Source organism: Mixophyes fleayi, chromosome 2, assembly GCF_038048845.1.
Source record: "Mixophyes fleayi isolate aMixFle1 chromosome 2, aMixFle1.hap1, whole genome shotgun sequence".
NCBI classification, from domain to species: domain Eukaryota; kingdom Metazoa; phylum Chordata; class Amphibia; order Anura; family Limnodynastidae; genus Mixophyes; species Mixophyes fleayi.
In genome coordinates this window covers 7547332-7572475 of record NC_134403.1, presented here as the reverse complement: position 1 = coordinate 7572475, position 25144 = coordinate 7547332, and the positions used below count along the sequence as shown (strand labels likewise).

At 41.9% G+C, this 25144-nt stretch overlaps 1 protein-coding gene across 1 annotated transcript in view; it reads left to right on the top strand.

Annotated features, from left to right (window-relative positions):
* The first annotated feature begins 7902 nt into the window (after window positions 1–7902).
* LOC142140650 (T-cell ecto-ADP-ribosyltransferase 1-like) overlaps window positions 7903–25144 on the top strand; it is a 49984-nt gene continuing 32742 nt past the window's right edge. Inside the window, exons 1-2 of the mRNA XM_075198390.1 lie at window positions 7903–8026; window positions 23513–23600. Of these exons, the coding sequence (XP_075054491.1) occupies window positions 23517–23600 (84 nt within the window). The 5' untranslated portion in view covers window positions 7903–8026; window positions 23513–23516. The remainder of the gene's footprint in view (window positions 8027–23512; window positions 23601–25144) is intronic.

Genomic DNA, 25144 nt, shown 5'->3' with positions numbered 1-25144 from the left:
TCAAGGTAAAGGCCGGGACGCTGGGGCGCATGAGAAGCGAGCCGCGGCGGCTGTGAGTACCGCCGCGGCTCGTGACAGGTGCATAGTGTTTTTAAAGTGAGGGAAACCGAAATGTAAAAAAAACACAATTTTCCTTGTTAAATTAAAAAACACCTGCAAGGCAAAGTTAAATGGGGTAGGGACTGATGTGAGCTAACATAACTTATAACTATATCTTATAACTATCTACATAACTAACATAACTTATAATGGTTTCTGCTTACTTCTCATCTGCTCCGTTCAGGCGCTATATAATTAGCTAAATCAAATATTATGGAAACCCCTGCGCACAAAGCCAAATGCAGCCTCTTTATCCTTTAAGCACAAACCCCCTTTTTGTGCTCCAAGATTGAGCAAAATATATAATTGAAAAGGAATAAGATGGCGCTATTGATATCATCTAATAAAAAACAAGAAGTTGGTAAAAGTCCCGAATGAACAGTTCAATGAAAGTCAATAAAAGTCAATAAAAGTCAATCTTGATGATGGTTTTCACCTTAGATCTAATCTTCTTGATTCCCACATCTATCTGTTGATCATAAAAAGAAAAAAACATCCAAACAATATGTCTTAGAATGATTTATATCAGACATCAAAGTGGTTAAACTCGTTATGGTCTCTCTATTCACCGGTGAAATCTAACATGTACCATGCAGCACCCCGTGATAAGTATTTGATGTCTTTTTAAATGTGCACTTACACAAAAAACGGATGGCTGGATCCAGTGGATAATTTCTCCCCCTTTACTGAAGTCAATATTTACTCCGATATAGAAAAAAAGGGGAGTTCCTCATGTGTAAAATCGTTGGTACATTTATTTCAACCATGGGCACACGTCCCGATAAAACATAAAAACAGATGACATAAAACACACGACCATCAGGTGAAGGTGGACTTTTACCCCCACTCAGAAAATAACGGGCACGTAAGGAGATGTTAATGTCCGAATCCGGACCGCTGGCTTAATCACTCACGGATCCCGCTGTTGCTGGGTGAAAGGGAGTTCCCCTGCACGTACTTCTGACGTCACCTACTCCTTTCCAACGCGTTTCGAATATCAAATCTTTATCAAGGCATAGTAGGCGAACATTTTCCCGATCTTAAATAGTGTCCTCTTAATTGACTTCCTATATAATAGCCGTTTTTCACATAACATAACCCAATCAAATGGTGATATGAGAATACCCATAATCTACTAAACGGCTCTTATATACATCAAAAATAAAACAAATGAAATGAATTAAAATAATTCCACATATGAGCCTAACAAGCATAACTCCATGTCATGAAGCTTCAGACTCCTTTATATGCCACTTCTCAAGTATAATATTGATCACTCGAAAAACCCACAAAAATCGATATAAACATCAAACATTGAAACATTAAAAAAAAACCACTCATAACCTGAATCACATCCTTAGATGTTTTAATTTGCTTAACCCTTTCCTTCTTCATTCCTCTAAAAACCATTTGACTTCAAAGTCCTTATTCAGACCTTTCGGGGTTAAGGTCCCCATGGAATAAATCATTTTCATTTCACACTTGGCCAATTCTATTTTTGAATCTTTCTTTCTCCAATCACCCATAATTTTTTTGATTCCACAAAAGAATTTTATGGCATTTGCATTACATCCATGTACTTCTTTAAAGTGGGCGGACAGGGAGTGTTGCTCATATCCCTTCCTGATGTTTCTTACATGCTCTCCCTATCTCTCTTTTAACTTTCTCCCCGTTCTCCCTATATATTGGATCCCGCAGGTGCATTCCTAAACTCAGTTCTTAGTATTACAAGTTATCATTTCTTCAATTCTGTGTAAATATCCGTTTGAATGGGATTAGACTTCCATAATTTTGGCAGAGTGACATTTGGTATTCCTGCAAACCAAACAGGTTCCACATCTAAAAAAAACCTTTCACATTCTTTACAGTCTCAGCCGGTTTGGTAGTAACACTTCTGACCAACATATTCTTCAAACAAGGGACTCTCCTAAAGATAAAGCAGGGTTTTTCCTTTATATGTTCTTTCAAATCCACATCACCCCGTAATATAGACCAATGTCTGTTGATAATTTTCTCTACCTCTCTATAATTGGTATTATACTGTGTTATAAAAGGTACCATTGTATTAAATCCCTTATCCTCCATTTTTTCATCTGGTCTTTTGCCCAATTCTCTATCTCTACGGATAAGGAGATTTTCTCGCTCCATGCACTGTACTTGCTCAATAGTAGTGTCCAACGTATCTCCTTTATACCCCTTTTCCAAAAACTGACACTTTAAAGCTTGTGCCTGTGTTTTGAAAACTCCCAACTCAGTGCAATTGCGTCTGAGTCTTTAGAATTGCCCCATTGGGATATTATTAAGCCATTTGTGGTAATGGCCACTATTGATGGGAATGAATGAATTGGAATCCGTTGGTTTATTATAATTTTTAGTCAGCAATTGTCCTTCCTGGATATAGATATTTAGATCCAGGAAGTTCACCTTTTTTTTACTTATTTCAAAGGTCAATTTGATATTGAGGGAGTTCTCATTCAACTTTTGGCAGAAGTCTACAAGGGAGGCCTCTCCACCCTTCCAGACAAATAAAATATCGTCAATGAAACGATGCCAGGAAACCAGATTCGCCACCAGGTGTGGGTCATTCCAAATGTGGGTTTCCTCCCCCCACCCCATAAACATATTCGCAAAGCTGGGGGCGAATCTGGTTCCCATGGCCGTCCCTCTCAATTGCAAGTAGAAACTCCCATCATACCAGAAAAAGTTATTTCTAAGAATGAATTCAATCCCTTCTTTCACAAAATCCTGTTCATTCCTACTCATCTGAGAACGATTAAGAAAATAATTTACTGCCTCCAATCCTTTTGTATGTTCAATGATCGTATATAACGAACTTACATCCGCAGTTACTAAAATATACGATTCTTGCCACGTGATGTTATTCAACTTATTCAAGATGTCTAACATGTCTTTCAAATAAGACCGGATAGACTTCATAAAAAATTGAAGATGATAATCAAGAACCTGGGACAAATTTGATGTAATGGAATTGGTGCCTGCTACTATTGGTCTACCCGGTGGGCATATAGGATATTTATGGATCTTGGGGAACGTGTACAGGACCGGGATAGATGGATTTTTGATCCAAATGAAATCCAGAGTTCCCTCGGACAACACCTTGTTCTCATGCTATTTATCCAAAAATGCCCTTAATCTAATCGTAATATTATCAGTTGGATTTCCTTTTAATGACTTATAGGTCTTACTGTCATTAAGCTGTTTTTGAATTTCTTCATCATACTTAATCTTCTCCTGTATAACTACACTGCCCCCCTTGTCCACTGGCTTTACTACTAGGTCCCTATTAGAAATAAGATTCTTTAATGCTTCTCTTTCTTTCTTTTTCATATTTGGAACCCTAGGATACTTTTTTTAATTTTAAATTCTGTAGATCCATATTGACCAATCTTTCAAAAGTTTCTATCATCGGTCCCTTACAAAAAGTGGGATTGAAGGTAGATTTCTTTTTAAATTTATTCACCCCCTCTTCCCATACCTCCTTGTCTCTGTCACTCACCGGACTGTGAGTGCCATTTCCCGTGTGTTCAGGAACCGTGGCCGTCCGCCATCCTGAGGGTCTGCGCATGTGCAGCCCTTATCAGGCCTTCTATACCTGTTGCTTTTAATTGATTGGATGATCAGGCAACCCTCCCTATTTAAACCACCTGTGATCATTACCTGGTTGTCTGATCTTGGAGTCTCATTCCCCATGAGCCTCTGAAGGTGTTCCTGTGTTCCTCGTGTATTCAGCTTCTGATGATTCCTGTTTGCTGCTATTGTGGTTTCCAGACCACTTCAACTCTCCTGTGTTCATCGTGCCTGCACTCAGCTGATTCCTATCCGCTGCCTCCGTTACTTCTACAGAGTTCCTGCTCACTTCACTCTCCTGTGTTCATCGTGCCTGCACTCAGCTGATTCCTATCCGCTGCCTCCGTTACTACTTCAGAGTTCCTGATTGTCTCAACTCTCCTGTGTTTATCGTGTCAGCTCTCCGCTGCCGCCGTTACCACTACTACTGGATACCAGACCGCCTCAACTCTCCCGTGTTCATCATGTTTCCAGTTTCACTTACTACTGCTTCCTGAGTATTGCTTCTTTGATTCTGGATTACCTGCCGTGCGCTGCACCAACCTGATTACCGCTTCCACCCTCCAGGGGTCTCTCCTCCTGCCGGCCTTCAGCCTTCAGGTATCCCTGCACGTCGCTCTGACAGCCTGCTCTCCTGAACCGCGGTATGCATACTTTCCATTGACTTTGCTTTTGTATTGCATATCCATCTGGACTGAATTGTGTTCTTCTCCGGAGCCTCCTATCCACTGAAGCTATTGTTACCATTGACTTTGTTTTCTATTGCCTGGATTGCTATTGAGACTTTGTATACTTCAAGCAGCGCTGGTCAGTTATTGTTGTATTGTGGATATCATCGTGGGATCAAGTTCTGTGTGCCCCGTGTATCCTCTGCTTTACATTCATCTCCTCGTGCCCCTCCTCACATATATATAGCAGTGGTACAACTTGCTGACGCAGACCACTGACTCCTGTTCCCTGTGACACCAGTTTCAAGTATCCTCTCACATAGCAGTGGTACAACTTGCTACACGCAGACCACTGACTTCCCCGTTACCTACCTTCACCTGGATTCCATTCCTTCACTATAGACAGTGGTACAACTTGCTATACGCAGACCGCTGACTGTCACTACCTCCTCGCTACTCCTGGACATTCCTCCTCACTATAGCAGTGGTACAACTTGCTATACGCAGACCACTGACTCTCCTCACGTTTCCTTGTCCATCTGGATCCTCGTGTTCATACATCTAAGTCATTACCAGTTGCTGCTAGTCATAGACTTTCCTTGAGCATTCTCTCACCATCTGCTGATTCTCCTGTTCCGTTGTCACCCCGCTACCAGAGGACCATAGTACCAACTATATTACTCTGGTAAGAACATCATCTGGTGATATCCTGGGCAAAGACTCCTAGTGCCCGTGACAGTCTCCTTTCTTGGCAAAAAATTTCTTTAAAGATGATTTTCGTATAAATTTTTGAAGATCAACAAAAATGTTAAATTTATCTGGCCTATTATTGGGGGTGAACTTCAGTCCTATTTTTAAAATACTTTCTTCCTCTTTTGTTAGGGAATACGTGCTTAAATTGTATATCTTCACATTGTTATCAATCTTTGGAGTTTCAGACTTTTTGCTCTTATTACTTTTACTCTTTTCTATTTTAGAAGGTTCATTCTTATTTTTACACTTAGTACCCCCTCTTTTTCCCCTTTTCCCCTTGTAACATTTTTTCTTATGTATTAGACTGATTTTCCTAAAAAAAATTCCTGTTCATTCAGAATCTGATATCTATTCCGATGTGAAAAGACAGGCTTTCTTGGGGAGAGGAATCTCTGATTTCTTAAATATTTTTCATTTTGTGTCTGACTAATGGGACTGGGATTTCTTCCTAATCCATATTGACCCCTTCTTCCCCTATACATATATATATATATATATATATATATATATATATATATATATATATATACAATGGATATAATTAGCTGCTGCTGATGAGGATGATGACGGGGACGTGCAGGTGATGCTGTCTGTGGCTGGAAAAATTTCTGGACATTACTGCCATTCTCCAACAGCAGGTAGGAGATTGCAGCACCATGTACCCAGGTACATCACATTTTTTTGAAGTAGGCTACTCTGTGTATCAGCAGCTTCACTAAGAGGCACACAGCTGACAATCTGTTACAAAAAGTAAGAGATGTCATTGCAACATAGCTAATCCTGCTTGGACTCCCCAGGGGATATGTGATTTCTGATAACGACACCAATATTGTTAGAGCATTGCAGCGGGGGGGGGGGGGGGGGGGGGATATTCCATCACATTTCTTGTTTTGCTCACACAATCAGCTTGGTGTTACAGAACTTTTAAAAAATGACAATGACATGCAGGAGATGCTGTTTGTGTCCCGAAAAAGTTAGGGTAATTTTCGGGATTCTGCAACAGCATGTAGGAGAATGCAGCAACTGCTAGAATACTAGCATTTGAGGGGAATGTACTTTAGTCCAGCGAAGTAGTCACCTGTGAAGAGAGTGCAGACATGGTTAGCTTGAGTCAAGTGATTGCCTTAATTATACTTTTTGAGAAGCAGCTAGAGAACTTTTACAGATGAACTAAAACTAAGTAAATCTGCTAACTATATTGTAATTGTAGATTAAGTACTTAATTCGCTTCGCCAGGATCCAAGAGCTATCAACATCTTGTAATGACGTCTACTTCTTCAGTTTCTCTGGCAACTGCTTCTCGGAGAAAATGTAGCTTTCCCAAGACACCCAGTGGTGATACAGATTAGTCAGCACAACATTTGGATATTTGTTCTGCTCTAAAAGAATTGCCCAAAAATCGTGACAGCTCTGCCATAAAATGAACTACAAATTCCATGAGGAAGGTCATTATCAGCAATTACATCAAAGTACACAGACTTCTATAATGGTGGATTCCAGCGGGGATGAATTACTTTTGTTTGAGGAAGATGTACACAATGATGAGGGTGATTATGATGACAGTGTAGATTGCAGCAGGAGCTGAAATCTAGCTAAGAGAAGGGAGCTACCTGATGCTGGTATGCCTGGTAATATTTTGGGTAGAATGGCTTGTTGGCAATTTTACATTTTTCTATAGTAAACTTTCACCTTTTTAGAGAGGTTTTTTTCTTTAAAAAGGTACAAGATTTTTATTTACATTTTTGTTTCCCTGACTTAAAACCACTGTGCACTTGAACATAGACTTTAGTACATGTGGTAGAAGGATTAGTATCATCATGACTGAGACTGGAGAGTGACAAGAACAATGCCACCCCTCCTGTTTCTGAGTGAGCTATGGTACAATAAAATGTAACTGCAGATTTAGACCAAGCCAGGCAGGCCTATAATTTCTATTTCAGCAATTACAATTAGCAATGGAACAACGGAGCTCTTCTCTTTGGGTGTTATCTATATAATGCAGTAGAATTTGCCTGCAAATTCTACAGACAAGCCTGCTTGTCTTCCTCTTCATCAATGACTCTTAGCAATTGAGCACTAGTCTTTGGGTGTATATTAGTCCCTACACTTTGTAGTGCAAATTCAGAAAAAAGCCTGCAAGGACTTGTAGATTAATAAATATGACCAAAGCACCTCTTCTCTTTGGGTGTATATCAGACCCTAGACTTTGTAGTGCAAATTCAGAAAAATACACTGGTGTATTAGGATTACCACCCTCCTACTTCTATTCAATCACTTTGCCTGCCTCTGACCTAACCCTTCTCTGTCCCTCTCTCAAATGGCGCTAGGTTGCTGTGGAGGCGGGTATTTATTGAATCAAAAACTCGCGAGATCCGACAACGTCACAATGACGTTTTGCCTTGTTTTGGAATCCGAATCAGCGCGAGAGTACTGAGCGGACTCTGCTCGGTACTCGGAACCCCAAAGTTCGGGTGGGTTCGGTTTTAAGGAAATCGAGCCCGCCCATCTCTAAATTATAATAAAGGTGGCAAATGTCTTTACAGGTACAAGTAAGGATTATGGAGCAGCGTCACTGCAGACAGCTTGGACAGGTGGTATCATCACCAACAAGAGCTGTGATCCCCAAAATAATAGGAGATATTGGGTACCCCAGAGTCTAGCACTTTGTAAAATGGTTCAATTTCCTTCACATATTTTTCTCCGCTCAACGTGAACTAAGTGCTGTCAGTTTAGATTTGCTTTGGGCAGTTTTCACGCTGGTTACAAATGATTTCAAAACTGAAAGCTTGAGAAGAGGAAGCTTCTCCGAAACACCTCTACAAAACGCAGCTGCAAACTTGCTGACTCTTTGTCAGTATCTTTCAGCATCTCATAAAGACAGGGATCAAGGAGGCTGCTGACTGCGCAGGAGAGACTCTGTAAGTCATGTCTGGGATTGTGGCTTATCTGCATTGTGTGTTAGTCTCATGCTGGCTGCAAGTTTTGGAATGTTTCTGTATTAGAATATTCAAGAATTGGGGGGCACAGGGCTTACAAATATATATAGGATTGAACAGTGGTTAGCGCAACAACACGGTTGAATATGTACTTTTTGTCCCCATGTCCCCCCAGAGTGCCAGCCCTAGCACACATTAGTACTGTGTATTCAGTTTGTGTGTTTCATTCCCCCATGTCTCTCCTCACCCCATGCTGCTTGTGAATATCAGCCTTAATATTGGTAATATCTAGATTGTGTTATGTTATCTATTGCACTGTAGGTTAGGTGTTCATGTCAGCCCTAGGGCTTTCTATTGTTTGCTTATGCCAAATAAGAAAGTCTTTGTGCTTATTTATGATTCAGATTTCCAAAAATCAAAAGTTTCCAGAACTTGTGCCTGATGGCTGAAGCTGGAGTCAGCCATTGAAGCCTATGGGGAGAGTATTGAGGTAGAGGGATCTGCGGATCCATCTTACTGCTCTCCCCTCCGGTCACTATCAATAGGTGGTCACTTCCCGATAGTGACCATAGAGGACATAGGAGAGGGGTCTTCGCAGGAACAGCAGTTTTTTGTGACTACTGTTCCTAGTACAGATTTTTAATAAATAGTTACGATATTTTAGTCCTTATCTTTGCGATAAAGATTGAAATGGATCGTGTTGAAAATGTCTTTAATAATAAATATGCCCCCATGTGTATTCTAGATCGGTAGAAACAATTCATCAATAATTATATTACCAGATAGACCAGACTATTGTTTAACGGAAGCTGTCTTTGTGTACCTAAATCACAGGAGATCTAGCTAGGGGTAGTGTCCTCTCCTCTGTTCCACATCTAGACCCACAAGTGTTATGTTTAAAGCGCAATGGAGAGAATAGCCAGCATTACATTATTCTGTCACCATTTATATAGGTTGTGTGTATTATGTCCTGTTATTTACATTACTATTTAACCACACGTTACAGACTAACAGTGAAAGACTGTAAGATTGTAATTTTAGCGACATCTGTAGGCAAACTAGATAAGGTTTAGTAGTGTATTCACACATTAGACTGGGTGGCTCTCTGTGCCTGATTTAATCACCTAAATTAGGAAATGTGTATTGTATTCCTATGCCTAAAACAGAAGAAAGCCAAACATACCCCTAATGCTTGAGGTTATTATGTGCGTATAAGGCTGGGTACACACTACTGTGTTTTCAGCTGATTATCGGGTCAATCAGTCGTTTATTGTCTGATTGGCCCGATAATCAGCTGAAAACACAGTAATGAATGATCATTAAAGCACAATATATTGTTGATTGAGATTTTCAAACTGAACTGAAAATGTCGTTCAGCGATGGAACAATGTCGTTCCAGTTCTGCACTGTGTATGTTCTCTGCAGAATTGGAACGACAATTTAGGATGTTTAACATCACCAGTCACTGCCAAACATGTGCAGGGGACACAGGGCTATAATTGCACATTCGGCAGCAGTGATAATGAGGACAATATCAGCAGCAATATCTTCCTCCTGGTGATCACTACTTCCTTGTGCAGGGGTTTTAGGATAACAATGTTCCTCTCAATGGTGAGCAGAAAGATGGTTACATATTAGTTTTAAAGAATTTATATATACGTTGTGGTACTGACAATTTGTATGGGTGTGTGTTAAGTAAATAGATAACAAAGCGCTGTTAGACAAGGAATGTATTAAAAATCTGACACTGAGAATATAATTGTACGGCAGTCTCTGATTTGACATAGTCTATTTAATCACACTGAGGCTTTGCCCACTAGGTTATAAGTAATGCTTTAATGCCAATTACCCGTCTGACCACACATATCTATTGATACCATACGGCGGTCTGTTTGAACTTACATGACGACTTGCTGCTAATGAGTAGATGCACAGACTGGGCCTGAATCATTAAGGAGAGCAAAGCATAAAAAAGGACTAACTTTGTACCTGGGTAAAACCATGTTGCAATTGAGGGGGAGGTAAATTTAAAATGTGGGGACAGATTAGATCCTAGATCATCTTTACATTTCAGTGTAAAAGTAAAGCTATCAAGTATTTGTGTGCTAGATGGAAAAACAGCCAGTATTGTATAGTATGTGCAAAATAATAAACTAATTTGCACTCCTTGTATTGTAACATGGTTTGTCCCGGAGAACACACCATTTTTTTGCCTTACATTCCTTAATGACTCAGGCCCTGAGTCATTAAGGAGAGCAAAGCAAAAAAGGAGTGAATTTCTTCCTGGACAAAACCATGCTACAATGCAAGGGGAGCAAATTAGTTTATTATTTTGCACGTAAGGAAAATACTGGCTGTTTTTTCATCTAGCACACAAATATTTGATACGTTTATTTTACACTGAAATTTAAAGTTACTCTAGGACATGCCCTGCCCCAACTATAAATCTGTCCCCACATTTTAAATTTACCTCCCCCTCCAATGCAACATGGTTTTGCCAAGGTGCAAAGTTACTCCATTTTTTGCTTTACTATCCTTAATGAATCAGGCCCTATGACTTTTCTTTCCTTTCTGGAAAATGATGTGCGTGTTTTAACGGTTTTGATTGTTCTGTACTTTTAAATCATCGTTATTAAAACATTTTCTGTGCAACTAAACACAAGTTGCATTATAATAGCCACCGTTTTAGCACGTGTATTTAAACATGTATGAGTTTACAAGGACATACCATCCACAGTCAGTTGGTATGTTATAGTTGCCGTAGTATGATATAGGAATACACAAGCCTCTTTGAGGTTGTGCAGTTACCTTACAATCTGACAAATTGCATACTTAGCTATTTTGGGACCTTATCTATTGTGACATACAGTTTAATCATACTCAATAGGGATATCCGTCATCTGCTGGACAATCACTGTTTGCATATTATATGCTGTGTGGGCAGCTGTCACTTTCAGCTGATGGTTATGGCAGATGAAGAGCATAGATCTGAAGGTAATCAGGTATAGTATTTACACATGAATCTGCATGCTGATCGGGTTATTTTTTTGACCTGTTGGTAAATCGCTAATCGTTAGAATTTTGCTATAGCGTGCTTCTAGTCTAAGAAAGAGCAGTTTAGTGTTCAAAGGGTATTAACAAAGATCTAGCTGGTGGATTTCCCAAGATGGCCATAATAGGACTGGTATAGAATTGTATGTAGTACACTTGTGTCCATTGTATATAACTGTAACTATTACTCCTGTATATATGTTGGTTTTGTGCCTGTTGTTGATCCGTTAATAAAAGTGTCACGATCTGCCTCCTGCAGCTTCTGTCTACCAAGAGCTGTGTTTTACTTTTGCCTTGTCATGTATCCTGCCTGCAGTACCACTGTTCCACCAAAGGGGCCACTGTGGTACTTGCCAGAGCTAAGCTCATCACTGCGGGATGCTTAGCACCCGTTCCTGGCCCATAAGACTGCCTTACCCCGGTGCTCCTTACTAGTTCATCTGTTGCCTTGACCTCTGCTTTTTCTACTGTGAATTATCCTTGTTTAACTTCCTGTTTTTAACCTCTACTTGTGCCTCCATTTTGGAATCTCTTCCTGTGACCCCTGACTCGGCTTTGTTATGACAGCATCACAGTCCACATCCTGTCTCCAGTATCTCCTGTGCATCGGTATGCAGACTATTGGACCTCATGTGTCATCTCCACTGTCTAGTGGTAACGCCTCGCAGACCATTGCATTCTGTCTCCAGTATCCCCTGTGCATCAGTCCACAGACTATTGCACCCCGTGTTTCATCTCCACTGTCTAGTGGAAACGCCTTGCAGACCATCGCATTCTGTCTCCATTATCTCATGTGTATCGGTCTGCAGGCTATTGCACCTTGTGTATCATCTTCACTGTCTAGTGGTAACGCTTCACAGACCATTGTAAACCTGTTTTTATTATCTCCTTTGTATTAGTCATCAGACTATTGCATCCTGTGTGTCATCTCCACTGTCTAGTGGTAACACCTTGCAGACCATCGCATCCTGTCTCCAGTATCTCCTTTGTATGTCATCAGACTATTGCATCCTGTGTGTCATCTCCACTGTCTAGTGGTAACACCTCGCAGACCATCGCATCCTGTCTCCAGTATCTCCTTTGTATGTCATCAGACTATTGCACCCTGTGTGTCATCTCCTTGCTATACACGGCCGTACTCTGCTGACTTTTTCATGCCTTACTATTTATTGCATCACTTACCTGTGTAACCTGTGTTAAGTAAAAACCACTTCATTCCACTTACATTTTTTCAGTGGTTTTTATGTTTGGAATCCTGACACATTGGTTAAGTTGGATATTTTCGTTGGTGTAAGTATTAATCCACATACAGGGAAACTCGATAGGCTGTTCAGCCTTGGTGGACACCGTTTCCTCACATCTGGTGGCAGTAGTGGGATCACCCAGTCCTGGGCAGGCGAGCCGGGTAGAGCTGTAGAGGAACGTACACAAGCTGCGGCCCAGGCCTCTGCAGATATCCAAAGCAGGCACAGGCCACATCACTGGTGGTGAGTGGTACAAAATCACAAGTACATGGTTGTTGCAGTTGGGTGTAATCCAGGGTGAGAAACGTTCTGGCAGGTCGAGGGTGTGAACGCTTACTGGCAGTACTGAGTGTGGGACCGTGTGCCCAGGTATAAGACACGGGGCCCAGCGTGATAATGCTGATCCATCTAGGTGTAGGCTTGGCGAGGGTTGGTACATCAATACACCAATAATTATATTATCAGATAGACCAGACTAATGTTTGACTGGAGCTATCTCTGTTTACCTAAACCACAGGAGATCTAGCTAGGGGTAGTGTCCTCTCCTCTGTTCCGAGTCTAGTCTGGCAAGTGTTATGTTTAATGCACAATGGAGGGAATAGCCACCATTACATTATAGATTGTAAATATTCTCCCCTGCTATTTACATTGAAGGAGCAAGAAGGAGCAGTATGGAGTTTAATGGGATATAGAACGATCAGGCTGGTGTAGGAGATAATGGATCCTGTCACCTGACGGAGGACGGAGATCGGGAGGACTGCGAGGACTCTTGTTCCTCTTCCTTCGGATAAGTTACCCCAGGTCTTGTGAATCTAACAGTGAGGTGACAGTGAAGCAGGACCGCTGCCTTGCTGGGAGTCACTGGTGCTTCGCAATCTTGGGGCTTGTGCTGAGGAGTGTAGAAGGAGCTGGTAACAAAGTGTAAGCCTATAGTCGGATTTCCCAATGTGGCTATAATAGGACCGGTATCGTACTGTATGTACTGTCGTGTCCATACCTGTAATTATTACTCCTGTACATATGTTGGTTTTGTGGTGGTTGTTCCGTTTATAAAAGCTACCATTGGTTAAGTTGGATATCTGCCTGGGTGTAAGTATTTACCCACGTACAGGGGAACTCGGTAGACTCTTCAGCCTCGGTAGACACTGTTCCCTCATAGATAGCATTATATATAGTGTTGCACAGTGGTTAGCATTACTGTGGGTCAAAACCAACCAGGGCACTATCGTGTGGGGTTGTGTCTTCTCCCCATGATTCCATGGGCTTACTGTCAGTCGTAGAAAACAACATATCGGTAGGTTAATGTTAGTGTGTATGTGTTAGACGATTTAGACTGTAAGCTCCACTGTTACAGGGACTGATGTGAATGCTTAAACATTCTCTGTACAGCGCTGCATAATATGTTGGTGCTATATAAATCAAGGTAAATATATATTTTTTGTACTTATAAAATAAAAAAGGCAGATGATAAATTGTTACTACTGGACATCTATTAGATATATTCTATCACTTTATAACAGTCTTGGATCATAGTATTTTCATAGAACTATATTTGTAATATTTTTTTCCCATTAAAATCACATAGATTAGATTACATTCAATGTACAATAAAATAGATAAAAAAAAGGTTGGTAGATTAAGGTTCATTTTACACTGTAGTTTTCAAATATAATATACAAGAAAGTATGCCTTTATAATGCTAACTTGTAGTAGTATATATAGAGATGATCAGGCTCGATTCCCCGAGAACCGAACACACCCGAACTTAGCAGATCCGAGTACCAAGTTGAGCTGGCTCTGTACTTTCGTGCACCCTTGGAATTGAAAACGAGGCAAAACGTCATTGATATGTCGTCGGATCTCGTGAGTTTTGGATTCTATAGGTACCACCCTCCACGACGATCCAGCGCCATTTCACAGAGGGACACAGAAGGGGTAGCACAGTTCTTGGCAGTCTCTAGTGCAGTTGGGCAGCGTCATAGGTAGAATAGAAAGAAGAGGGGTTGCAGTGTTCTTCAAAGTCTCCAGTGACTATCAGGAGAGCTCCATTGTTCCATTGCTAATTGTCTTTGCTGAAATAGAAATAATAGGTCTGGCAGGCTTGGTCATCTAAATCTTCAGTCGCATTGTACTGTGTTATATAGGTAACACACAAAGAGGAGAGCTCCATTGCGCCATTGCTAATTGTCATTGCTGAAATAGAAATAATATAGTCTTGGTCTAAATCTGCAGTCACATTGTACTGATATCAAAATGGATACACAGCTGTACACAGAAGACCGAAGCTTTACTGAGACAAACCCAAATAAGAGTGCATAAATTAAGGCAAGACATTCAACAAAACTTCAAACCGTGATAGGGGAATGGGTTGGAGGGGGTAAGGGAGGGGAGACACAAGCCCAAGGTTTTATTGAATAAACAGAAACATAGGGTGAGAAGGAGACTGTCAATGGTGTTATAGCCTCTTAGCAGGCTGTGGATTACCCTTCGATAGTCCTGGATGGTCATCTTCACCTTTTCCAAGATGAGGCGATTCCTGGCAAGCCAAATAGCGTTCTTAAAGCAGTTCATAAGGCGCCAGACCTCCTGGACTGTCCTAATGTTGTGGGTCCCAGGAAATAATTCATAAAATACTGAAAGGGATGAAAGGCAAGTTCTGGGCACACTGTCCTTAAGGTCATGTTCCAAGGCATTCAACAGTGCCTGTGCAGTGGGGCAGTCCCAAAAAATACCCTGTGCTGTTTCCCTTCTGGTGATGCATAAGGGGCAGTGAACATATCTGTACAGGTTCCGGGAGTGCATGAATGTCCTGAGAGACAGACATCCCTGGATAGCCATCCATGCAATGTCTTTGTGTCTAGTAGTCAGCCTCTTAGAGGCCACATTCTCCCACATGTGTTTTGTTGTTGCAGCAGGGAGCCCTGGAACAGACTCCATAATGTATTTAGCTCTGATGAGCTTGTGGACAGTTTTTGGCTTGCACAAGTCTGGTTTAAGTCCCTCCAGATGGTGCTCCCTCACAAATTGTCCAACATCCAAGTAAAACCAAGGTGTAGTGCAGTTGTAAGGGAAGGAGCTGTCCCACTTGTTCCAACCAAGTTTCCTTCAAAGAGGCAAGAGGAAAAGATACGAGACATGGACTTCTCAGCAGGGCAAATGTTCTTATCAATAAGAGTTCTGTGCATGCATTTGCAGACAAAGAAGGCTTGCAGCATGGTGGAGATATCTGGGATCCCTTTCCCACCTTTGAGGGGCCCCTTGTACATGACCGCCCGCTTCACTCTGTCTATGTATTTGCTGTAGAATTGCCACAGTTATCCAAGGAACGGGTGGAGTGATCAAATGACTGATTTCATGATTCATTCTCAACTAGCCATCGTACCGGCCACGTGCCCAGGGTGACGGCAATCTCCTCGTCATCATCTTCCAAAGCTTAGTCTGCAGGAGCCAGTGACACACCCATTTGTTTTCTCAGGTCTCTTAACTGTTCTTTAAACTTTAAAATGTATCGTCCTGCCTCAGGGCCCCCTCTGTATTATTCTTCTGAAGCACAGTGTATCTCTCGTGTACAAGCTCTCTTAAATCCGGGATCTCATCCGGTGGGTCACGTTTTAACTTAAGTACGGCCTCCTCAACTGTGTCTATATATTGGTTTAAATCTCTGGTCAATGCAGCGTATTGCAACATGACAGACTCCATGCTGCCCACATGTTCCATGTCACAGTCTGTCTGAAGCAGATCTATTGCTACTCCAGTTTTAATATCCATTCCTGTGTCTACATAAGTTTGTCAGTTCTTCAGTAATGAGAGGGAGGTATCCACGGAGGAGAAGGAGATTAAATATGCAGCACGATTAGTAATGGATTAATAATGTAGAGTTCATTGATAGCACTGTTGGGCTTAAGGCAGCTAAGCTATTGTTAGCTTGTTTTATGGGGGCCCAAACAAGCCAAGCACTTCAGCCACAAAAGTGGCACTGCTTGTCGCTGGACTGCTTGATTTGTTAAACTGTACATGTCCTTTTCAATATCTTACATAAGGGTGTTTGGGAGGGCCCAAGGACAATTACATCTTGCACCACTTTTCTTTTCTGCCACTGCTGTGCGCCAATGTTTCCTAGATGTGCTGTGAACTGCCGTGTGTTTGTGTCATTGCTCTGTCGCTTACCATCCAGCCAGGTTGCTGCAATCTTTGTCTGAAAGTGTATAAAATAATAATGTGATCTGTGAGATGATCACAATTGACACCAAATGACTTGAAATTAGTGTTAATGAGGTTAATAATAATGTAGGGAAAAAAAGAGCAAAATGTTATGATTTTAGCAAAAAAATAAAAAAAGGGATCACAAAACCAAAACTCACAAGGGCGGTTTTACCAAACCAAAGCCAAAACACGAAGCTAATTCAGATCCAAAACCAAAACCAAAACCAGAACACAGGGGTCAGTGAACATATCTAATTATTATTTTTATTCCCTTTTTTGCCCATTATTTTTGTTACATTTCCTTCTCGTACTGTTCATAGTTTCTGAGTGATTCCTTCTGAGCTGTTATTCCATAAAAATGTATAAAATGAAAATATTTTTATTGTGCATTTTTATAATAAAGAAATTGGGTTACCCACCTTCTGAACACTTTAACTTATGGTCTTGTATCCTCCTTTGTGCAACTTTTGCTAAGTACATCACCTTCTCTTTCTAGCAGCATTCTGTGTGTTTCAGCCACGTCTGTATATCACTGAGCGTATGGTTGTACACAGATGGCAGCATTGTGTTGTATCTCAGGATAACAGGGAAGAACCGCTCTTAATGTCATGTATTAAGTGAAAGTTATAGATAAACATGAGTACTACAATAAAATAATGTCATTTAAAGTAATCAGAAGCTGGAACTATAGCAATTAATATGAGAGATAAATAATACTGCGTTGAACTCTTGTTTATCATTTATACATACTTATAATTATACACACTATAAATCTGCAAGTTATTTCTTCCTGATTTCATCATGGAGATTGTGCACAAACTATGATATAAGAAATACTGTGCTATATCCATAATCCAGTGGCATCTGGACACATTTAGTAATTATCCCTTATATAACAATCAGTGGTATCTGGACACATGTAGTAATTATCCCTCATATAACAATCAGTGGTATCTGGACACATGCAGTAATTATCCCTCATATAACAATCAGTGGTATCTGGACACATGTAGTAATTATCCTTCATATAACAATCAGTGGTATCTGGACACATGTAGTAATTATCCCTCATATAACAATCAGTGCTATCTGGACATATGTAGTAATTATCCCTCATATAACAATCTGTGGTATCTGGACACATGCAGTAATTATCCCTCATATAACAATCAGTGGTATCTGGACATATGTAGTAATTATCCCTCATATAACAATCAGTGGTATTATCCCCACCATCAACATGGGTGATTTCAACATCCCCATTGATAACCCACCTTCCAAAGCTGCTTCCAAACTACTCTCTCTAACCTCCTCACTTTACCTCTCCCAGTGGATTGAATCATCTACTCATAAGGATGGCCACTGCCTTGATCTTGTTTTCTCTAGACTATGCTCAGTTTCTAATTTTCTTAACACACCCTTCCCCCTCTCGGATCATCACCTTATCAGCTACACGCTCACCCCCACTGCTCTAACCTCTCTACTGTCTAACTCTACCAAGCCTCCTCATACCCGCAGAAATCTGAATTCTATTAATCTTCAACAATTTTCCACCTCTCTCCAACACCTTCTCTCCCCTATCTCTACATTCTCATCCCCTGAGATGGCAGTACCCCATTTTCACCAAACCTTAGCAACGGCCCTTGATCAAGTGGCTCCAGCGACAATACATACTACACGTCGACTTCAATGTCAACCGTGGCACACTAAAGCAACACGACATCTTCAAAAACTGTCCCGTAAAGTAGAACGTCACTGGCGTAAATCTCGGACCTCTAATGAGTTCTTCACATATACTTCTGTCTACCACTCCTATCGAAATGCTCTGGACACTGCAAAACAAACATACTTCCAATATCTTATCTATGCTCAGGCTTCTAACCCCAAACGCCTTTTCAAAACATTTAAATATCTTCTCAATCCTCCCACCCCGAACCCTCCATCTACTATCAGTGCTCAGGATCTTGCTTCCTACTTCAAGTACAAGATTGACAAGATCAGACTAGAAATGGTATCCTCTTCCTCGACAAGCAATCAGCTCAATTCCTTCCCACTACCCTTTGACACCCTCTCTTCATTTGACCCCACAAATGAAGAGGAAATTTCTATGCTCTTCTTATCTTCCTACTCTACCTCCTGTCGTCTTGATCCTATTCCCTCGCAAATTGGTAGATCCCTGTCATCTGTGCTCATTTCACCTCTAACTCAAATCTGTAATCTCTCGCTCTCTACTGGCATCTTTCCATCACTATACAAGCATGCAGTGATTACTCCTATTCTAAAAAAACAAGATTCCGACCCAAACTCTCTATCAAATTACCATCCCATCTCTCAGCTGCCGTGCCCCTCCAAGCTTCTAGAGAGACTTGCCTACACTCGCCTCACACGCTTTCTTGCCGCTAATAACCTGTTGGATCCTCTTCAGTCTGGCTTTCGTTCTCAACACTCCACAGAGACTGCGTTGACCAAGGTTGTAAGTGATCTTATTACTGCTAAAACTGAATGCCATTACTCTCTCCTAATTCTCCTGGATCTCTCGGCTGCATTTGACAACGTTGACCACTCTCTTCTCCTACAAACACTGCAATCCCTAGGTCTTCAAGACACTGTTCTATCCTGGTTCTCATCCTACCTTTCTAATCGCTCTTTCACTGTTAATTTCTCTGGAGCCAACTCTGCTCCGCTTCCCCTATCAGTTGGAGTACCACAAGGCTCAGTGCTAGGTCCTCTGCTGTTCTCTATCTATACCGTTTCTCTTGGAAATCTAATAAGTTCCTTTGGCTTTCAGTATCATCTCTATGCGCATGATACCCAAATCTATCTATCCTCTCCTGATCTCTTGACATCTGTGTTGTCCCGTGTAACTGACTGTCTTTCTGCCATTTCATCTTGGATGTCTTCTCGCCAACTCAAACTTAATTTTTCTAAAACAGAGTTAATAATATTCCCTCCCACCAACAAGAGCATACCTGACATTTCTATCTCTGTTGATAACATGACCATAAATCCCACCCCACAAGCTCGCTGCCTAGGTGTAATCCTTGACCCACACCTATCCTTTGTTCCCCACATTGACTCTATATCTAAATCCTGCTACATACATCTAAAGAACATTTCCAGAATTCGCACATATCTCACGCAAGACACTGCAAAAACCTTAATTCATGCACTCCCGCATTGACTATTGCAATTCCCTCCTTACTGGTCTTCCCAAAAACAGACTCAAACCTCTACAATCTATTTTGCACGCTGCGGAAAGACTGATTTTCCTTGCAAATCGTTCTTCCTCTGTTGAATCACTCTGTATGTCTCTACACTGGCTGCCTGTTTTGTACCGAATCCAATATAAAATACTTTTACTAACGTACAAGGCCATCAACAAAGCTGCACCAACATACATATCCTCTCTTGTCTCAAAATATCTCCCAACTCGGCAACTCCGTTCTATACAAGATCTGCATTTCTCATCCACCCTCATTACATCCTCCCATTCCCGGTTACAGGACTTTTTTCGGGCTGCACCCACTCTATAGAAATTCTCTCCCTCGCACAGTAAGACTCTCCTCTGGTCTACAAACTTTCAAGCGTTCTCTGAAAACCTACCTCTTCAGACAAGCTTATAATATTCCTCAGCCACCCTCTTAACCTCGCTACCTTTAGCCAGTTACACAATTTCACACAAGACAACTACCCCCTGACCAACATTGACGGGTTCATTTAGCTTATGAGTCACTTTTACCTTTGCAGTCTGGCTGGGCCAAAATGCAAAATGTAGACTTAACCTCATGTGTCAATCTCCCATTGTCCCATAGATTGTAAGCTTGCAAGCAGGGCCTTCTCACCTCTTTGTCTGTTTTACCCAGTTTGTTTATTAGTTTATTATGTTTGTCCCCAATTGTAAAGCGCTATGGAATAAGTTGGCGCTATATAAATAAATGATGATGATGATGACTATTATTATTTATTTATAAGGCGCCACAAGGTTTCCGCAGCGCGAACACAGTACAAACAATGGACAGTACAGGGAATAACAGTACAGAACAATAAACACGTAGTACCAAAACTTCAGAGGCTCCAGGCAAAGCAGATGTAATGGAGTAGGAGCAGAAGAGAAGGTAGAGAGACAGGAGGGAGAAGGGCCCTGCTCATAAGAGCTTACATCCTAAAGGGAGGGGAAACAGAAGGCCGGCACAAAGGGAGTCAGGGGGGGGGGAGCAAGCGCGCACCCCAACAAAGGAGGAACAAGGGGATGGGAGCGAGCATGGAGAGAGGGTTAGGTGGAAGGCTGGTAGGCTTTAAGGAAGAGATGGGTTTTGAGTGCCCGTTTGAAGGAGCACAAGTTAGGGGACAAACGGATGGAGCGTGGGAGGTCATTCCAGTGGAGGGGGGCAGCTCGGGAGAAGTCTTGAATTCTAGAGTGGAATGAGGTGATCAGAGTGGACGAGAGGCGACGGTCATTGGCCGAACGCAGGGACCGGGCGGGAGTGTGGATGGAGAGGAGATTGGAGATATAGGGGGCAGTAGAGTGGGAGAGGGCCTTGTAGGTGAGGGTAAGAAGTTTGTAAAGGATATGGTAGGGGAAGGGGAGCCAGTGAAGGCCAAGGCAGAGAGGTGAGGCAGAAGAGGAGCGGCGAGAAAGGAAGATGAGCCTCGCAGCTGCATTGAGTATAGAACGGAGGGGGGCGAGGCGAGAGCGGGGGAGGCCGGTGAGGAGAAGGTTGCAGTAGTCCAGCCTGGAGATGATAAGCACGTGGATAATGGTTTTGGTTGCTATCTGAACACATGTAGTAATTATCCCTCATATAACAATCAGTGGTATCTGGACACATGTAGTAATAATTCCTCATATAACAATCAGTGGTATCTGGACACATTTAGTAATTATCCCTCATATAACAATCAGTGGTATCTGGACACATGTAGTAATTATCCATTTAACATAGTCAAGAGTCGGGAGTGCAGAAGACAGCAATTCCTATAAATAACCTGGGTCAAACACTGATAACAGAACAGGCCAGGATACAAGGCACACTAGGTCAAGCAGGAACTATCACCAGCATTGGTATGCTGCCAGGAAGAAGTTTATAAAGGCAGCAGCACCAAATAGAACTGCAAGATGATTAGAATGTAGTAGATGATTGCACACCTGAGGCTGCCAGACTGAGAGCTGATTGAAGCTTATAACTATTTGGGTATCAACCTGCTGAATCAGTGATCTGCAGGAGTGATCGTGCACATAGTAGAAGCAATAATTGCACAGATAATAAATCAAACAAATAGGGGAGCTCCTATTTCTTATCTGTGAGTTTCTCAGTGTGAGGTGCTGGTTGTGAAGTTCTCAGTTTGAGGTTCTAGGTGCTGAAGTTGATGTAAAGGGGATCAGTCCAAGGTTGCTGTGTTGTAATGTAACTCTGTTTTAATGCCAGGTGTAAGTATTATTCCCTAATAATGAAAACTGTAGATATATTATATATCTCGTGAATGCATAATCCTTTTATTGTGTAGGAAACTATTTGAATCCACAATCAGAAGTTTATCTCATATATCTCCTCAAATTGTCTCATATATTTGGGAAGTATTATTAGTACATTATATAAGACAGCTTTTAAAGCATTTTAAATTTAGCAATTACTAGCTGAAGTACCTGGCGTTTCCCGTCTTTAAATCTTGAAGTTTTTTAAGTTTTCAATGAGTTTGAAGTAACTGTCAACATTTTTTAAAAATTAGCAGCTTAGCAGATCTTTGAACACACCCATTAGGTGGCCGCCCAGTGTCATTTTTTTTGTTTTTATATTAATTGTTATCCAAATCCATACATTGGAAGGCCCAGAATAGGCCAGAGTGCACCATCGGGGCTGAACGGGACCTCAATCTTTTAGTAGGTCTTCTGCGAACCAATGTTACCCATCTGTGAAGTTTTCGTCCAAATTTGTAAAAAGTTCAGAACAGTCTCCCCAGGCCAAAGATCTGCCCAGCGTACACCAATGGAAGGTAACCCCCTTAAAACCTACCCAGGATCTAACTGGACCAGCTCCCATTGGTTTCATCCCAATCGGTGCAGAGGTGTCCGAATGCAAACAAACCAAATCCATCCAGTGAAGGGTCCACAACACGCTCCCCGGGTCATAATTCTGGCCAGGGTACACCAATGGGAGGTCCGACTGTGGCCTACACCCATTAGTATGCATTCTGGGAATCAATGTTGAAAGTCTTTTGAAATTTTTGGCCGAATCCATGCAGTGGAACGCTTAGAACAGGCTCTGCAGTTCAAAGTTCTGGCTAGTGTACACTAATTGGGGGACCGACCGATTCCCTAAACCCCTTAAAGTCTGTCCGGGATCCAACTGGACCACATACTGTTGGTTTCATCTGGATCGTTCAGGGGTGTCGTAGAGATATTCAACTACAAACAAACAAACAAACAAACTTCTTCTTTTATATAGATATAGTTTAAAAAGTATTAGGACAGGTGGTTTTGGAGTAAAACGAGTGGGTACTTGTTCTGATCCAAATACCCAAGTGTCTCTAATATATCTTCACTTTATCTCCACCTCTATTATAAAGCAATGAAAGTAAATTGTTGTCTCTGTGTCCGGTGGTTTAGTTATCTGGGAAATCTCTAGTCAGAATATTAGCAACCAAAAATATTGCTGGTGTTGGAACGTTTCTCAAAGATCCTTTACATCATGTCCAGCTTACTGTATATACATAATGTTGTATTGCTAAGATGGCAGAAATGATCATTGTATTGCATTGAAACTCTTCCTATTCTACTGAAGTATAAAGATGTTTTCCATTAATCACATTTATATGGAAAGTAATTTAATTTATTATTGACAAAATATAAAATAGTTCTCCCAGGGTAATGAGGGAGCACATTTCCTGCATGTCAGAGAGAGCCTACAACTTGTCTGATCTATTAAGACGTATGGTGAAGTTATCCTCATGACTAATTCATTTATTTAATCAGGTCCATGAAGATTGATGCAGCTGCGATGACTCGTCTTGTGGGAACTTTCCTCATCTTCTGTGTCCTCATCATCCAGGTGACATCTCAGGTAGGTGTTTCAGAGATACTCACCCATCCACGGAGGAAGCTTCCGTCACACTAAATCATAGAGTAAATAAACATGAAGTAGATGCTGTTTATGGTGCACTCTACTCTCTCAGTTATACCCCAACACATACACAAAATGTTGGTTAGGGTCTTCCCACTGAGCCCCCACAAATCTCCAAGCGGTGGGGGTGCACCATGTTTGACAGCAAGCAGAATAAAAATATGTCAGTTCTTCCAGAACAAGTGACGCATAGCCTGGTTGAGCTGCACAATTCTAGGAACAACAAAGAAAAGGTTCCCACTGATCTCCTAGCTCCATCTTGCTCCTGCTTTAACCTAATCTGTATTACTGCTCGCAGGTAGAAGCACTGTGTAGTACCTATCAGCTGCATATCCCCCTGCACTCATTGTGGTGGTAGACCGCTGAATGGCAGAGAAAATAGAAGGAGGTACAGGAAGGAGATGATGCTTCTTCTCTTACCCAGCGCCACTACTCACCTATTGTCACGACTGTAGTGGGTGTTTGACTGGTAGAAGGTACCTGCTGTTGTTGGCGCAACTCAGAGGAAGGCGCGGAGTCTAACGTGCCCCTGGTATTCACCAGGAACCCCCGCAAGGAAGTATGGACTCCGCTGCAGGGACACGCAGGTCGCGGTCCTTCCTAGAGTCCACAGCGAGATACAAGGGAGTGTCAGACAGGCCGGTTCGGCAACGTTCAAGTAGAGGAGGTACAAAGGGAAATCCAGAAGAATGGTCAGGCAAGCCGGGTCGGTAATCTACAGGGAGCGCAGTACAAGGCAGAATCCAGATAGGGGTGGTCAAACGGTCCGGGTCAAAAGGGTCACAGGCAGCACGAGGAAGGTCAGGAACAATATAGCAACTGGTACACAGAAACGCTGGAGGCAGGAAGACCTGATACTCTGGCACTGGTAGGAGGGCCAGAGAAGGTTTAAATACTGGAGTGCTCCAATAGAATCAGCGCTGCAGCGCTGTCATCCTCAGCGCCGGGAATCACTATAGCGTCCCGTTGCCTAGCAACGGGTCGCGCTGTCTGCAGAGGTCAGGCGGCCGAGGATCCGGAAATGACGCGTCTGGTTGCCTAGCAACCAGACGCGCGATCATACAGTCAGGCGGCCGTGCGGACGGCGCCTGACAGTATACCCTCCTCTTCCTCCTCCTGTTTGAAGGAACTTCTTGAGAATTCTAGGAGCGTGAAGGTCCTGTTTGTCCACCCATGATCTCTCCTCTGAGCCAAATCCTTTCCAATGGACCAGAAATTGCTGTTTGCCACGAAGAATGCGAGAAGCCAAGATCCGACTGACTTCGAATTCAGTTCCAGAAGAGGTTTGTATTGGTGGGGGACGACCGGGAGGTCGATAGAATTTATTGAGTACCAGTGGTCGTAGTAATGAGACATGAAAAGTATTATGACATCTCAGAGAAGGAGGAAGTTTCAATTTGAAGCATACAGGATTAATGACTTGCATGATGGTGTACGGGCCAATAAATCGAGGAGCCATCTTCATAGAAGGGACCTTTAGTCTT